The sequence below is a fragment of the Crotalus tigris genome, unplaced genomic scaffold, assembly GCF_016545835.1.
Source record: "Crotalus tigris isolate CLP2741 ecotype Arizona unplaced genomic scaffold, ASM1654583v1 scf7180000017969.2108049, whole genome shotgun sequence".
NCBI classification, from domain to species: domain Eukaryota; kingdom Metazoa; phylum Chordata; class Lepidosauria; order Squamata; family Viperidae; genus Crotalus; species Crotalus tigris.
The window spans coordinates 1,475,787-1,492,254 of NW_024096751.1; the positions used below are offsets into that span (position 1 = coordinate 1,475,787).

Here is a 16,468-nt window from a genome sequence, read left to right on the forward strand (position 1 = left end):
GGACTAGGCCTCACAGACTGGGCCTAGATTCCTGGCCGAACAAAACCTTTGGTTGCCTCACAGTGTGACAGCCTGGGAAAGGCCTACCTCAGCAGGACGGGAGATGCCCGCTCTGCCCTTTGATCTTTCATTTAAACTGCCCATAGCTCAGGTCAGGGATTTTAGAGTGCACACCCCCAATGGCAGAGGGGAGCAGGTCAAGAAGAGTGGAGCTCTACCCAATCTAAAAAATCTTCCACTCTTTTCTTTGGCCAGTTTCACATGACTTACCTTGCATTGTACAGCATTAAATCCACACTTAAAATGGAATGTGACATTACATGGCACAATGGAGTCAATAAATGGCATTCTTCAGAGCTCTTACAACAAAATCAATCCTCTTAAGTGTGTAAAAGAATGAGGTTAGAAAATGTTTCTTGTTTACTATTCTATGCAAGAAACTGTATACATTTTCCAATCTCATTCTCATTATTACTCTCTTTGTACTCTTTTATTGCTGAAGACTCAAATGGGCTTTACAAATGTTTAACGTAAGTTCCCATCTTTTCTTCCCTCCTTCCCGTACAATGTTTTATTTAGACTGAACACAATACCACTTGAAATTCAAAAGTTCCAAATATCTAAAATACCCCTTTTCACAATGAATGTTCAATTTAATATATGCAAAACATGGGCACACAATTAGTTCATTTTTTATTTGCCTATTAATTCTTTGGCTTGCTTATGAGCATGTGGAAAGGAAACATTAGCTACTATGTATAACAAGGTGATAAATACTAGAACCAAAAATGAGGTCAACTACCATCCTAGATGAATGTAGAACTATAACATCTGATTATACCTATAAACCTGATCCAGTGGACAACCTGAGAATTAGATCAAGCAAAACTAGAAACAAACTGAGATCACAATAAATGTTCTATGTGCAGAGAGTTAAATGTGGTTGGTAGACATTTGGTAGGCTAAGTGTAATTTTCAAGAACAACCTCCCTGAAAAGGTTTCAACCAGTGTGTGCTACCTGCTCTAACATATGCCAGCGAAACATGCACACTAACTATGCAATTGATAAAAAAAGCTACGAATGGCGCAAAGAACTATGGAATGATACATGCTCAGCATTACAGGGCAAGATAAAAGACCTGCACATGAATTAGACAATAAACAAAGGTATACAATATAATGAAAAGAATAAAAGAATTGAAATGAAAATGGGCTGGTCATATAGCAAGAAGAACTGATGGCAGATGGATTAAGGCAGTCATAGAATGGATTCCACCTGATAAAAATATCCACAAAAAAGACCTAAAACAAGATGGAGTGACAATATCTGCCAGTATTTCGGGCCCAACTGGCAAAAGAAAACTCAAAACTATACTGCTTGGAAACATGCAGAAGAGACCTTCATCCTGCAGTGAATAGGATGATGTAGAGAGTATGAGGGTCGAGGAGTTAGTGTTTTTCAATGTCTAATGAACATTTTCTATTGATCATTTGGATAAAAAGCTGGTTTATTCCTACATTCCATATTGCAGATAATTTTGTATCCCAATTCATCCTACATATCTTGGATAACAACAACAACAACAACCCAAAGAAATATAACAAGGATGCGGCTTAGTTAAAAGAGGTAGATGCAAATAAAACAGAAGTTAAAATGAAAGAACTAGTAATAACAATAAAAATGATAGAAAAAAGAGCAAGGAAAATCAAAAATTGGTCAGCACCAAGTGAAGATGAACTGCATGGGTTTTGGTTGAAACATCTAACTGCTATACACCCACTCATTGTCAAGCAGTTCAACAATATACTACAAGGAGGAGAAATTGAAAAGTGGCTAACAACTGGGAAAACCTACCTAATAATGAAAAATCCAGCAAAAGGGGCAACACCAGGCAACTACAGGCCAATTACCTGCTTACCAACAACTTTCAAATTACTAACTGGTGTGGTAGCTGATGCAGTCCAACAGCATCTAGTTGAAAACAATCTCTTTCCACCTGAGCAGAAAGGAAACCGCCCCAATAGCAGAGGAACAAAAGATCAACTCCTAATAGACAAAATGATCTTGGAAAACTGCAAGAAAAGGAAGACCAACCTGAATGTGGCATGGATTGACTACAAAAAGGCATTTGACTCTCTGCCACATGACTGGATAATCAAGTGCCTAGAAATAACAGGAGTCAGTAGAAACATCACAAAATTTGTGCAAAGATCGATGGCACAATGGAAGACACAGTTGCAAATCAATGGTGAGAAATTGGGAGAGGTTAATATCAAAAGAGGAATATTTCAATGAGATTCATTATCACCAATACTACTTGTTATTGCACTGTTTCCTCTGTCAACAATACTGAATAACTCAGGACATGGCTATCAAACATCAAAAATATCTGCCAGACTATCCCACCTTCTTTACATGGATGATCTGAAGCTGTATGGAAAAACATCATCTGAAATAGAATCGCTGCTCAACACTGTCCGTATATATAGCCAAGATATTGCAATGGAGTTTGGCTTGGACAAATGTGCCACACTTACTATCAAACAAGGAAAAATAGTGAAAACTGAAGGAATCAAGATGCCCCACAAAAATAACATTAAGAGTCTGGATGAGGAAGATTATTACAAATACTTGGGTATCCTTCAAGCTGACAACATCAAGCACACTGAAGTCAAGAAAAAGATTAGAGGTGAATACATCAAGAGAGTGAAGAAGATCCAAGCTCAATGGAGGAAATACCATAAAGGCAATCAACACCTGGGCAATTCCAGTCATTAGGTACACAGCTGGAATAGTGGACTGGACTCAAGCAGAACTAAAAGCAATGGATAGGGAGACCAGAAAAACAATGACAATGAATCATGCCTTTCATCCAGTGACATTGACAAACTTTATCTACCAAGGCAAATAGATGGGCGTGGAATGCTACAAGTACATCAGATGGTTGAAGAAGAAAAAATGGCTTTGGAAGAATATCTGAAGAACAATGATGAAGATGCACTGAAATTAGTATATCAGGAAGGCTTACTGACTACTGGAGAGACCAAACTGGCCTACAAGAAAGACCAAATGAAGAAAAGAATAGAGGCATGGGAAGTCAAAGCACTACATGGCCAATATATTAAAAAAATAGCTGGGAAAGCAGATAATAACAAGACCTGGCAATGGCTACAACTGACTACAAGCAGCGGCATGACAAAGTAGCAACAATGGTGCATTGGAAGATCTGCAAAAAATATCATTTGCCTGTAAGCAAAAACTGGCGGGATCATAAAATAGAGAAAGTCATAGAAAATGATAAAATTAAACTGCTCTGGGACTTCAGAATTCAAACAGACAAACACCTGCAACATAACACCCCAGACTTAACAATTGTCGATAAGAAAGACAAAATAGTTTGGATAGTGGACATGGCAGTGCCTGGAGACAGCAGAATAGACGAGAAAGAACTGGATAAGATAACAAAATACAAAGACCTACAAATAGAAATAGAAAGACTGTGGCAAAAGCAAACAAGGGTAGTACCAATAGTAATAGGTGCCTTGGGTGCAATCTCAAAACAACTGGAGCATCACTTGAACACCATTGGCATTGATGAATTTGCCATTAGTCAATTGCAAAAGTCGGCCTTACTAGGAACTGCTTCCATCTTGCGACAATATCTGTAATAACGTCAAACATCCACATCTGCCTTTCCCAGGTCCTTGGTAAGGACTCGATAGGTAGACAAAATGCCAAATCCAGTCTGAACATCTGGCTGACTGTGCGATGATCCATAATAATAATAATAACAATAATAATATCAGGAGAAAAGCACTATAGAAAATTAAAATGCCTTATGTATCATTGGATTAACCTTTTGAGTGTCTGTAGTTCATTCATTTTTACATTATGTAATTATTAATAACTATGGCTTTATTAATATTATATTCCAGTTTCAAGATAAAAATAGATTTAACAGTTCCATGTGTTAAATTAAGGAGATGGGGTCATATTCATACATGACACAATTGATATAATCTTTTCCTAGTAGCATTGCCTGAGCTATTGTAGGTCTTTTAATCATCCTCTAAGACTTTCCAACATTAATATTATTCACCAAGTAGTCACTGGTAACTGATTCAGAGAAAAAAAATGACATTATATATTCTGTATATACATAAAATATATACAGAAAAAATATTCACAGTATGAATCAGTATATTACTCAGATGCCATTACACAGACCTAATGAAAAAGTAAATAGTTTCATAATAAAGGTACCTTTATCCAGGACCAGCTTAAGGGAGTCAGGTGCATTTACAGCTGCATTCAGTGCTGGAAAAGTAGGGACTTCAGTATTAATCTGAAGTAGGCTATGTGTGAGAGAGGACACAAAAAGTAATGGCTGTCAGTCTACATTGATAAAGTAGATCAGAGGTCTCCAACCTTTCTAGGTTGGTGGCCTGGAGGGAAAGGAAAGGGGAGGCATGGGGCTGTGTGCGCTCGTGCGATGCAAACAGGTGCAGTGCGAATGCCCGTGCAATGCTGGGGACAGGGCTAGTGCCTCTGTGAAGCTGGGTGCAGGGCTAGCACCTACACAATGCTCAGGGCAGGACTAGCACCTGCATGATGCTTGGGGCAGTGCTAATGAGAGTGGAGGAGTGCACACTGGCCAGCCATTCACACGGCCCGGTAGCCAAGAGGCCACAGCCCGGTAGTAGGCTGCGGCCCATAGGTTGGGGACACCTGGTGTAGATGTCTGCCTTAAGCAACTGATTTTTGGGTAAAAGATTTATTAATTAACTAATGCAGCTTCATGTTAGACAGTGCATAGATTGATTTTTTTGAGGTTCCATTGGTTCATGGAGCTCTGTGTTGGCCAACAGAAAGATTGGGCTAAAAGGATTTTTTTTTTCTTCTGAGAAACCTGATTTTCTCTTGAAACTAATCCAGCTCTATTAGCTGCCCCACTGATAAATCAGCAATTGGGTCAATTTCTTAAATAGGATTTTAGTGTATGATGGTTTTTATGATTCTATATCTTACATGTTTTTCTATATACTTATTTTTAGTTCAGAAATTCCTTGTGGAGTATATAGTTTACCACCTGATTTCAAAGGAATTTGTCCAAAAAATTGTGATACATGTTTTTGAGCATGGCAAGCTTGGACTGGACATACAAATTTCTTAAATTGATCGTGATGCAATATACTGTATATGCAATATAGCACCATCAATGTGCAAAATATTTTACAACAACAAGAACAAAGATCTTGTTCTGAAAAGCTGACTCTAAAATTTCACAAAGAGGGAAAATGGAAGCAGAGAATTTTTCCCTTCCCTTTAAGTGCATGCATTTAGGGTCAAATGACGCCATCCTAAATATATCATTAACAACCATGCGATAAATGTGCTTTGGAATTTAATAGTAGGTTCACATACACACACAATTTTTGACAAGACTTCAGTGTTGCCATCCAATAAAAAACAAATGATCCTTGACTCCATTGCTATTATTCTTGGAAGAAAAGCATCCATTGGTTCCATATGAACTACAGATTTAGGCAAGATGAAAGGATATAAAAATATAGACATGGATGTCTATCATGAAGAAAATAGAAAAGCAACACTTATCTTCTAAAGTTTCTAGATGTTCTCTTTCATATTACGAATTCCTCATATAAATTTATCAGAAAGAAAGCAGATATCCTGTCAACAATACAAATCAAAACAGTACTGATATTTCTTTATCTGAGGGTGACATACAGAGTTATCATTCATCAACATGATATAATTGAATATGTGGACATAAAACAGCAACTCAGACATGTTATTTTGACCACACAGTGAGAGAATGCAGTATACCTTTCCTTTTACTATGTGATGTAGTCCTTAAAAGTTGGTCTCCTGCACTTGCTATTGATTTTTAAAAGTCTTCACAAATATTATTAATATAATGGTTAATATCAGTAATTAATCCAATACTACTTAGAGCAGGGATGTCAAACTCAATTTCACTGAGGGCCGCATCAGCATTGTGGTTGCCGTTGGGGGGCCGGGTGGGTGTGGCTGGGTGGGCATGGCCAGCTCCATGTCACTCACGTCGGGCACCTGTGCGGGCCTGGGCAGGAATGAGGCATATCCGAGGGTGGGGAAGGGTGGGTGGGTCAGGGGGCGAGCACCAGGGCATGGTCCACTGGAGGAGCCTCACTGAGCCTCAGGCTGTGAATGGGGCCCCTGGACAGTGGCATGGACTGCCCAGATCCCTGGGCAGCAGAGGTCAAGTGCCCAGCCCGGCCCTTGAGCTCCCAAGGCATCAGGACCCCACAGCCCTGCCTAGCCTAGCCGCACTTCCCCGAGGGGGTGCCCAGCTGCACTTATCTCCTCCTCAGTACTGTTGCTGCTGTGCTCACTCTCCTTGGCCAGGTTGCTCATGGTGGGTGCAGGAGGACAAAGTGCGTGGGTCAGAGGGAGGCCCACTCCCTCTCCATGTGAGGAAACCTGGCTTTGTAACCAAAGCATCTTCATCAATAGGATGGGAGACCACCAGGGAAGGCAAAAGGGCAACAGGGCTGCTGGTGGCCAAGTGCTAAAGCAGGACTTCCCTCAGACCCTCCCTCCCTCCCTCTCCTTCCTTCCTTCCTTCCTTCCTTCCTTCCTTCCTTCCTTCCTTCCTTCCTTCCTTCCTTCCTTCCTTTTCTCCTTTCTTTCTTTCTTTCTTTCTTTCTTTCTTTCTTTCTTTCTTTCTTTCTTTCTTCCTTCCTTCCTTCCTTCCTTCCTTCTCTTTCCTTCTTTCCTTCCTTCCTCCCTCTCCTTCTTCCCTGCCTCCCTCCTTTTCATTCCCATCTCCTTCCTTCCCTTACTTTTTTCCTGTTTCCCTCCCCGCCTTCCTTCCCTCCTTCTCTCTGTGCCTAGGAAGGGACGAGGAGAGGGGAGAGGTTGGCAGCACTTCTCTCAAAGAATAAGAGTTGGAAGAGACCTTTGAGGTCTTTAGTCCAAGCTCCTGCTCAAGCAAGGGATATATACCATTCCAGACAATGGAATATCCAATCTCTACTAAAAGCCTCCAGTGATGGAGCATCCACAATTTCTGAAGGCAAGCCTTTTCACTGGTTAGTTCTTTTCACAAATCCTTAGTTCTAGGTTGGTTTTCTTCTTGATTAGTTTCCATCTATTATTTGCCTTCTGATGCTTTGGAAAATAGGTTGACCCCTTCTTCTCTGTGGCAGCCCATCAAATATTGGAATACTGCTATGTCACCACCTCTAGTCCTTTTCACTAAGCTAGACATAATCAATTCCCACAAACATTTGTCATATGTTTTAGCCTCTAGCCCCCTAATCATCTATGTTTACCATCCATTTAGACAAGATGGTCCCCCTGGTTTAGTTTATAGAACAATGGCCACAAGCAGAGCCTTCTCAGAGACAGCACCCCCATTATAGAACTTTTTCCCAAGGAAAATATGAACAGTGCAACCCTCACCCATTTAAAGGCAACTCCAAACACACTGTTCAGCTAGGCATATGTAAAACGACAATACATTTTATGGCCAAACTTACAATAGCTGCCTTTGAGAGTTTTCTTGTAAACCACCCTGGATTTCTCAGAAACTTTTAATTTCAAATTAGATGTTGATTTAATAAATTAGGCAGAAGAAACAAATGTTTAAATACATCTAAATCCCACAGACCTACTGCCTTCTAGGCACATACTGCAGAGAAAATAAGGTATTGCATTTCTAGTCAGCATAGCCACAGGATGATGGGAACTGTGGTTCATGACACCCAAAATATATTAGTTTGGATAAGACTGGATTAAATTATAAAAGAGCAGATGAAGGGAAGTATTTTTGTCTCTGATAAAATAATTTTTTTTTGGGGGGGGGGAGTTGACTCGGGCTTTTAATTTCAATTCACACCAATTCCTAACTTCTCATTCAATCCAAAGAGTTTTATTATTGCCTGGATTTTAGGGAGGGGAGGAGGCAAGAACAGACCACAAAGCTAATCTGCAAGTTTGCTCTCTAGCCGCCTGTACACCATCTTCCCGTGTATGTGTATGAGAGACAGAGAGAGAGATCCCCTTTTTGTAAGTTTGCTTACTCTGCAACACCCTGCTGACTGACTCTCTCTCTCTCTCTCACACATACACACACACACACACACACACCACACACACACAGGTTAATAAAAAAGAGGAGGGGGGAGAAAGGTGGAAGCTTTCCTTTTTTGTAAAACCTCGGCTTCCTCCTCCCCTCCTGGCTCTCTCTGTGTCTCTGTCTTTCTCTCTCTCTCTCTCTCTCTCTCTCTCTCTCTCTCTCTCTCTCTCTCTCTCTCTCTCTCTCTCTCTCACACACACACACACACACACACACACACAGAGAGAGAGAGAGAGAGAGAGAGAGAGAGGGAGGGAGGAGTTGGAAGAATGGGGAAAGCTCTCCTCGGCTTTCTCCGCCTCCTCCTCTTCCACTCCTGACTGGGCCTGACGGGTTAAGCAGGGAGGGGAGGGGCGGGCTAAAGCAAATGAGCTGCTGCTGCTGCATGCCACCAGCCCGGAGCGCTCTCGCTATTTCCTGCACGTGCTCCAAGGCACCTTGCTGGGTTGCGGTGGGCCAGGCTGGGGCAGCAGGGGTGGGTCCCTTGCCATTTCTGGGACAGCCCCAGGGGGCCAAATCTGGGCTCTCTCCGGGCCGCACCTGGCCCGCGGGCCTTCTGTTTGACATGTCTGACTTAGAGGAAGGCGACAACACTAAAAAGGTTTGCTTTGCAGAAAAATGGATTTGGAGAAAAAATCTGAAGGGACAGAAAGAAATAATACAGTTGTCTGGACATGCATGTCAGGTATATAAAACCAGAAGTGGGAAAAGGTGGAGTTCCTTAAGAGAGAAGGATAACTTGAAATAATTGAGGACAGCAGAGCAGGTGAAATAGTTCCATGATGTGCATCAAATCATGATGTGTAAGATCATGATTGTAAGACAAATGTTCTCAAGCACTACACCTGCTAGTCAATTTCCTATAATTATAAATAATTACTATTTCAAATTAGGTAACCTGTGAATTAATAAAACTTAATTGCAAAGAGAAAGTGCAGAGGAAGCAGACCATCTAAAAAGCGGTTTAAGTAGTAGTAGTAGTAGTAGTAGTAGTAGTAGTAGTAGTAATAATAATAATAATAATAATAATAATAATAATAATAATAATAATAAAGTTGGAAGGGACCTTGGAGGTCATCTAGTCTAACCCCCTGCTCAGGCAGGAAACCCTATACCATTTCAGACAAATGGCTGTCCAGTCTCTTCTTAAAAACTTCCAGTGTTGGAGCATTCACCATGAATGAAGTTCTCTAGTTTTCAACATTCACACTAACCCAGGGTCAGCAACCATAAACACTCAAAGAGCCACTTGGACCCGTTTCCTACAGAAAACACTGGGAGCCGCAAAATTTGCACACGCATGTGTGCGTGCCAGAAGGGGGAGGCTTGATTGAAGAGTCTAATTAAAAAGAAATAGAGGGTGCTGTGCATGACTTCTCTCTCTCCCTCTTTCTCTCTGTCCTCTCCCCCTCCCTCTCTTTCTCTCTCCCTCTCTTTTTTTCTCTCTCTCCCTCTCTCTTTCCCTCTCTCTCCCTTCCTCCCTCTCTCTCCCTCCTCCGATCTGCTCACCTGGCAAGCTGGCTTCAAGCTGTTCTCCAACAAGCTGACATACATTCTTATTGAGCTGGTTCTCTCCTGCCCTTCCTGCTTCCTACTGAGATGCAGCCAAGACAGGAGCCCTGCCCAATAAGCTTGTCAGCTTGTCAGAGAACAGCATGAGGCCACTCTCTTTTTACACACACAAACACAAAGAGAGAGAGAGAGAGAGAGAGAGAGAGAAGGGAAGTGCAAGTGCCCCCCCTCTCTCTCTGCAAATGGCAGAGGAGGCTGGGAGCTGCAGGAGAAAGCTCAGTTCCCTGGGACTCCCAATCCTGATGAGAAAGCCATATTTTCAGGCATTTTTGGAACATAAAAAAGGGTTAGATAACCTGTGACTTGCTGGGTCATTGTTCCTTCTGCATATAATATGGGATTGCATTATTTGCCTTTAATTCACAACCCTCCGAAGAGCCTCAAAGAAGTCTCTTCCTTGTTTTCCTTGGCTGGCCCATGAAACTGCTTGCTATTTTGTTGGAAGTAGGGAAACTATGGCGCCACAATTGAGGAAAAATGAATGTCTGCCCTCCATTCTGGCATATCCCCCAAAATCCATTCCCTCACCTATCAACTGCTAGTGTTCCCCCCAGCTAGCCCTATTTTGCCAGCAGGCATCTGAATTGCTCTTTTGTTCTTCCACCACAATGCATCATTGCATTCTGCACCAGCCGATGCTTCTGGATACTCTTTAATACAGTGAAATTAATTTCATTTTGTTTCATTTATATTAAATTGAGAAACTAAATATAATTTATTTAATTTCTGTCTGGTCATGTATTTTAATACCAATAGTCCTCAATTTATAACAGTTCATTTAGCGACCACTCAAAGTTACAATAGCACTGAAAATACTGATTTATGACCATTTTTCACACTTATGATGGTTGCAGCATCCCCATGGTCATATAATCAATATTCAGACACTTGGCAATTGACTCATATTTATGAGGGTTGCAAAGTCCTGTGATCACCTTTTGCAATCCTCTGTCAAGCAAAATCAATGGGGAAGCCAGATTCACTTAACAATCGTGTTACTAATTTAACAACTGCATCAATTCACTTAACAACTGTGGCAAGAAAGGTTGTAAAATGGGACACTTAACAAATGTTTCACTTAGCAACATAAATTTTGAGCTCAATTGTGGTTGTAACTCAAGGACTACCAGTAACACATTTGTTAAATAAAAAACTGTTTCTTAACAATTGTCTTGCTTAGCAACAGATGTCGGGCTTAATTGTGATTGTAAGTTGAGGACTACTTATATTTTTCTCCTCTCACGTTATAGCATTATAATTACATACATTTCAAAAGTCCCTGAAGTCTTATCCAAATTTTCTGAAGATTGTGTGTAATTCTGGAGACTTGGTATAGTCATTTCTGATTTATGACATTATAAAAACCCGTTAAATAAACCATGGCTTAATACAATGTATGAACATTTGTGTTAGTGAAATTAAATTCCACTATTTCATTTCCATTTTCTATCCATGACAGTTTTGTCCCAAAATATTCCATAAAGTAATATCATAGATTCAATAATCTAGCCTGCTCAGCATAGATTGTCCTGTTCATGTTAATGGCTGTAATCACTCACATCAAAACCAGTTAAATCTGGAAGATAAACCAATTTGGGTGCAATCTGATCTCAAAAGTTCCCAGAGTGCTTGCACAAACTGTTATTAAGATATGATTGCCAGATCCCAGCAGTCCGTACCAAACTGAATTCTTTTTATCTTGTAATTTTTGCCATTTTAAGATCTCTTCCTCTGAAATAACCAGCAACTACTGAGACCTGGTACATGCAAATCAAAGTCTTCTTTTTTTTATAACATAAAATTTAAGTTACAGTGGAACATAAGAAAATTAGCAATAAAATAGGTTTGGATATTATCTGGCAGCAGACTTTATGATCTGTAGTCTTACGAGATCAGAATACTAAAAAAGCAGTTTAAAAACAGTTCACTATTTGATTGCAAAGCCTTCAGAATAATCAGTCTACTTGACTAGCCAAAGTGCCTCCTGCCTGAAATATCTCCTGCCTCCTCTGTTCATAAGCTGATCAAGGCTGCACATAGTTCAGCCAGTTCTTTCTTAGCCAACTTCTCTAGCTGATTTGAGTGCCTTTGAGAAAAAGAAACAAAGCAGAAAACCCACAGAAGCATATGTCCATAAAAAAGCAAGCTTCAAGCCTTTGCATAGAAATCTGTGGCTTGCTGTTGCTAGGAGACAACCACAGCAAATTCTCTAGTGGCCAAAGTGAACGACAGTGTAAATGCTTCCTGGTGGCAATGTTGTGTTCCATAAGACTTTGAAAACTTGGCTTTGCTCTCAGGCCTGGGGGGGCAGCATGATTGCTGAACCCCTGCCAGTTTTGGGGAAATTGATATTATTCCATTGTGTTTTTTTTTTTTTTTTCATTTTGGAGGCACTTTGTGGTGTTATTTTTCTTTTTCTTTTCAAGACTATGAATTTTAATACAATATGTAAACCATGCAGAAACCTTTTCAGTCTAGCGATCTCTAAATCTTACAAAATAAATATATACAGTAGATAAGTAAACAAATAAATCTAGACACCTTCTAGTGGCCAGATTGTATAGCAACATATTTGGGAATTGCTGCAAGTTAAATTCAATTAAAATGATGTGGGTCAGTGTTGATAAGTAACTTAGTGAAATTCCATCTCCCAAGTTTTAGAGCAGTGAAACCTAAAATACAGACTATGCTACTCTCCCACCCAGGCCAGGAAAAAACAAGAATTAAAAAAGGAGCCAAAACAAGCTCAAAACAAGTCTGGAAGAGCCCAAGAAAAGAAGAAAGCCCAAAGGAAGCAGAGAATGCTGTAAAGCAGGGCAGCTTTCCAAGGCTGAGATCAGCTTTGAATGCCACTGAAAATCTTGGAGCAGTGCAAAAGATCCATATGGAACTTGAACATGCCTGGACAAGAAATGCGAACAATTTGAACATAGAAACAGAAAGAAATACAGGCAGTATGCTACAACCAGTAAAGCAATCCCCAGACATCTCAATGAGCAACATCATAGTACACAAACACCATCCCACAAATTCTCAAAGAAACTCCATATTCCCAGGAAGAAAGATTGACAGTTAAATCTTCCCTCTCTTCCCATGTCTCAACGTCTCCAGCACTTTCTGGGCACATCTGCCACTCTGGGCAGTCCACATGCTCAAGTAATACTGTATTCATCACTATTGGTGTCCAAAAGAGAACAAAGACAGTATCTAATCACAAATGTGCCAAGCTCAATAAAAGGAAAGTCCCCTTAAAATTGAGAGGAGCACTATCAGGTTCAGAAGCAGTTGAAGCAAAAGCACAGGTGGTATGAAAGGCAGCTAAAATGAAAGTACATCTAGGAGCCCAGAAAGAAAGGAAGGTAGCAGCCCAAAGTACAGTGAGAGCTGAAACACACTGCTATCCAATGTCGTAAAACTACTCAGAGGAACCCACCATCATTAAAACATGACAGAACAACAACCAGAACCAAAAGGGTTAGAAGGTTCGAGTATTTAGTTAATGGAATTGTTTTCACGTATTGGACTAAAGAGTCCATTATATTTTTGTGCTTTATTAACAATTTCACAATTAAAATAAAGTAGCAGTGAATAAACAAGAAGGGGTTTCAAACTTTGTGCCTGCTATATTCACTAATTTCTTATTTTGAATATATAAATAATTGCATATACATAATAGGCATGCATTCTGATCTGCAGAAATATGTAATATAGGAATGGTGTCAGTTTCTGTTCACTTAAGGATTCATGGAAACCTTTTGATCAGGAATACCTAAACTAGTCTATTAAATTTAGGTACTAAAAACATGTAACTGATGAAATTCTTCAAATTTCAGATTGGGAATAATCTCATGATCTCAGAATAATCACCAAACCAGAAAAACTATTGAACATAACTACATAGGTGAATGCAGCTGAGGAAATGAACACATACAGACTTAAGAAAATAACACTAATTATTTATCTTTTACTTTTTCTTATTTGAAATTACATAGATAATGAAAATACAGCCTATACATGTGTCAAACTATTTATAAAAAACCTTACAGGAAAAAAGATCAGTATCAAATTCAGATAAGGACAATTTCTCTCAAAATTTGTCTGAGGCCTTTCTATGAAAAGGATAGGATATTGCAGAACTCTAAAACGGCATCACTTTTTATTCTCACCTTTGGCCATTTTATTGAGAACCATGTCAATTAGGATGTAGGTTCCAGTTCTTCCTGCACCATCACTATAGACAATGAGAAAAAAAATCTAATTCAATGTGCAAAAAATCCTAACAAAATTAGAGTTTATCTTTTTAAGATGTAAATATAACTAGGGGACTAAGCTGAGATGGAGAAGCACATCATATAGTTAGGTAATAGTGACAGAAAAAAAACTTTTTTTAAAAAATGAATTATTCATGCATATTACTTGGTCTGGGTGCATATGAACAGTAAAGCTTTGAATAAAGAATTTATTCCTATAAAGACAAAAATACACATATTTGGGAATAATGTCATTTTTTTATTTAACACAAATAAGCATAGAAACCTGCCTGCATAATGAAAAGCTGTTCAACTTGGCTTGTTAGAAAAAATCAAAAAGAGCAAAATGATTTTCCCCAAATGATAGTACTCTCTAAATTTCCGAAACTTTCCTGGCTCTGCAAGCTGACCTGTTTCTCCTCCTGCTGTGAAAAACCTTTTGTTATTTAAAGGGCACATTATTCTTCACAGAGAAATTGGATACCAGCCACCTGAGTCTGGAAAAAAGATATGGCTAACTACTTTCTTTCATTTCTACAGAAAAACAATTTTAAAAAGTTGCCACGCATATTCTGTGCACTATTTTTAAACTGCTCAGGGAATTACTGTTCAGGAATGACAACAAAAATGGAAATTTGTCATAGAGCAGTGTAAATATGTCAAGATTTGTAATCTGAATATAGTTTTCACTGGGGTCAGCTTTTATCTAGAAATGTAATGCTTTCCGTATCTATTGCGAGCAAACATTATTAAGATTCCAGCAGTTTTCTTTTTGTGTTTTTTCCCACTTTCTAACCTATAACGGGCTTTTTGACAATACTTCCATGAAAGAGAATGAGTCCATTTGAAGTGATTATTCATTTTAATTTTTCTTACTATATACTGTAGAAAGTTTTGAGGCATTGTAGGAAGAAAAAGATATGATAACAATAGTGAAATGTTGCGTACAATCTGAGTGAAAGGTAATTTGCTGTTTCAAATTTATTAGCCACAGAATGATGCTTGGGTATCACTAGACAAGGGGCTCAAAATAAATTAAAAATAAGAAGCAGAGACATTTTTGTTCATTAAAATAACAGACTTGGTCATAATAATGTACATAAATTTAAAAAAAACCACATTCCTGAGCCTATAAAAAAATCACTTACATTGTAATGTTAATGAATTTTTGGAATTAATGTAATTCTTGGATTAAATACTCAACCTGCACATTCTGTGATAAAACAAAATATATACAGTAATCTATTTAGGAATCCATTTTTCAGCTGGATTACAAAGTATTTTTTATTGTCATAGAGAATGACAAAAGTTATTTTACCATAAGTTTATTCCTATTTAACATTTTCATAATATAAACCCTGCTTCTTCTACTTCTTCAGGTCTTGTAAAACTGTATGGCAAAACAGCCTCAGAAGATAAGGGCAGTCTGAATTTTCTATAAAACATAATTGTGAATAGATCACAATATACATACACATGGTAATTATACTTTATTACTGCACTATGAGCAAAAATGTAAAGGTTTTTTAAAAATGTGTGTTAAATGCAATTCAGTAACAGATGAAAAGGGTTATTTTTTTTGTAGTAGTATAATCCTATGCAGCAGGGTTTATATTATGAAAAAGTAAATTCCATTTGACTCAATACATTTTTTGCCCAAGCAAAAATATGTACAATTGCAATATATATTAAATGTGTATGCTACGACTTCCTAAAAACAAACAATTTCTGTAATCATTTGGCTGAGATCTGACCACAAGTTTTAGATAATTTAAGAAAAATCTTTTCTTAAGAAACCAGTCTATACAAGAAGATTGTCAAGAATTTTTGCAGAAAATATGAATTCGTCAGAATTATAAGGCATTTGATTTGATAAATCAATGTACAAAGCTATTAACATGTAAGTTTCATATGCGTTGTTTTAAAAAAAATTATACTTGCCTGCAATGCACAACTATTGGACAAGAACGGCCCCTGTAGCACTTGTTTATTTTTCTGCAATAAAACAAATACAGATTTGATAAGTATTAATAATTATCTAAGAACATAACATTTTTCAGGAATCAAAAAGAATTTAAGTCATAAAAACATATTATTAAAATAATAGGATAACAGGTGTAATCCTTAAAATATTATCCCCGCACAAGTGACTAGAATTAGTAAGTGTATTTTATAATGCTTATAGAATTACAATCTAGATTAATTTGTTATCAACAAATCCTTCATTCCATTTTCACTGCTATTTAAATTATTGTAGAGCTTGTTTAGATTTGGTTAGCACAATGTATGAACTCAATCATTATGGATTCTAAACTATATATAAGTTTTAACATTATGTGTGAAATCAGGCTTATTCAACAATAAAACAAATTTTAACTTAGCATGTGTGGTGCCAACACAGAGAATTATAATTTCCTCATAATCTTAAAATATCATGGTTTCCAAATGTTCCCTGTCTGTATTGTATATTCTCTTGAATTGTTGAACCAAAGACTATGTGT

At 38.3% G+C, this 16,468-nt stretch overlaps 1 protein-coding gene across 1 annotated transcript in view; it reads right to left on the bottom strand.

The window, feature by feature from the left end:
• The window catches only part of PTPRN2 (protein tyrosine phosphatase receptor type N2), a gene marked incomplete at its 5' end in the record, with an annotated part of 573,168 nt that overhangs the window by 20,153 nt on the left and 536,547 nt on the right, over positions 1–16,468 (bottom strand). The window contains 2 exons of the mRNA XM_039345638.1: positions 13,884–13,948; positions 15,909–15,962. Of these exons, the coding sequence (XP_039201572.1) occupies positions 13,884–13,948; positions 15,909–15,962 (119 nt within the window). The remainder of the gene's footprint in view (positions 1–13,883; positions 13,949–15,908; positions 15,963–16,468) is intronic.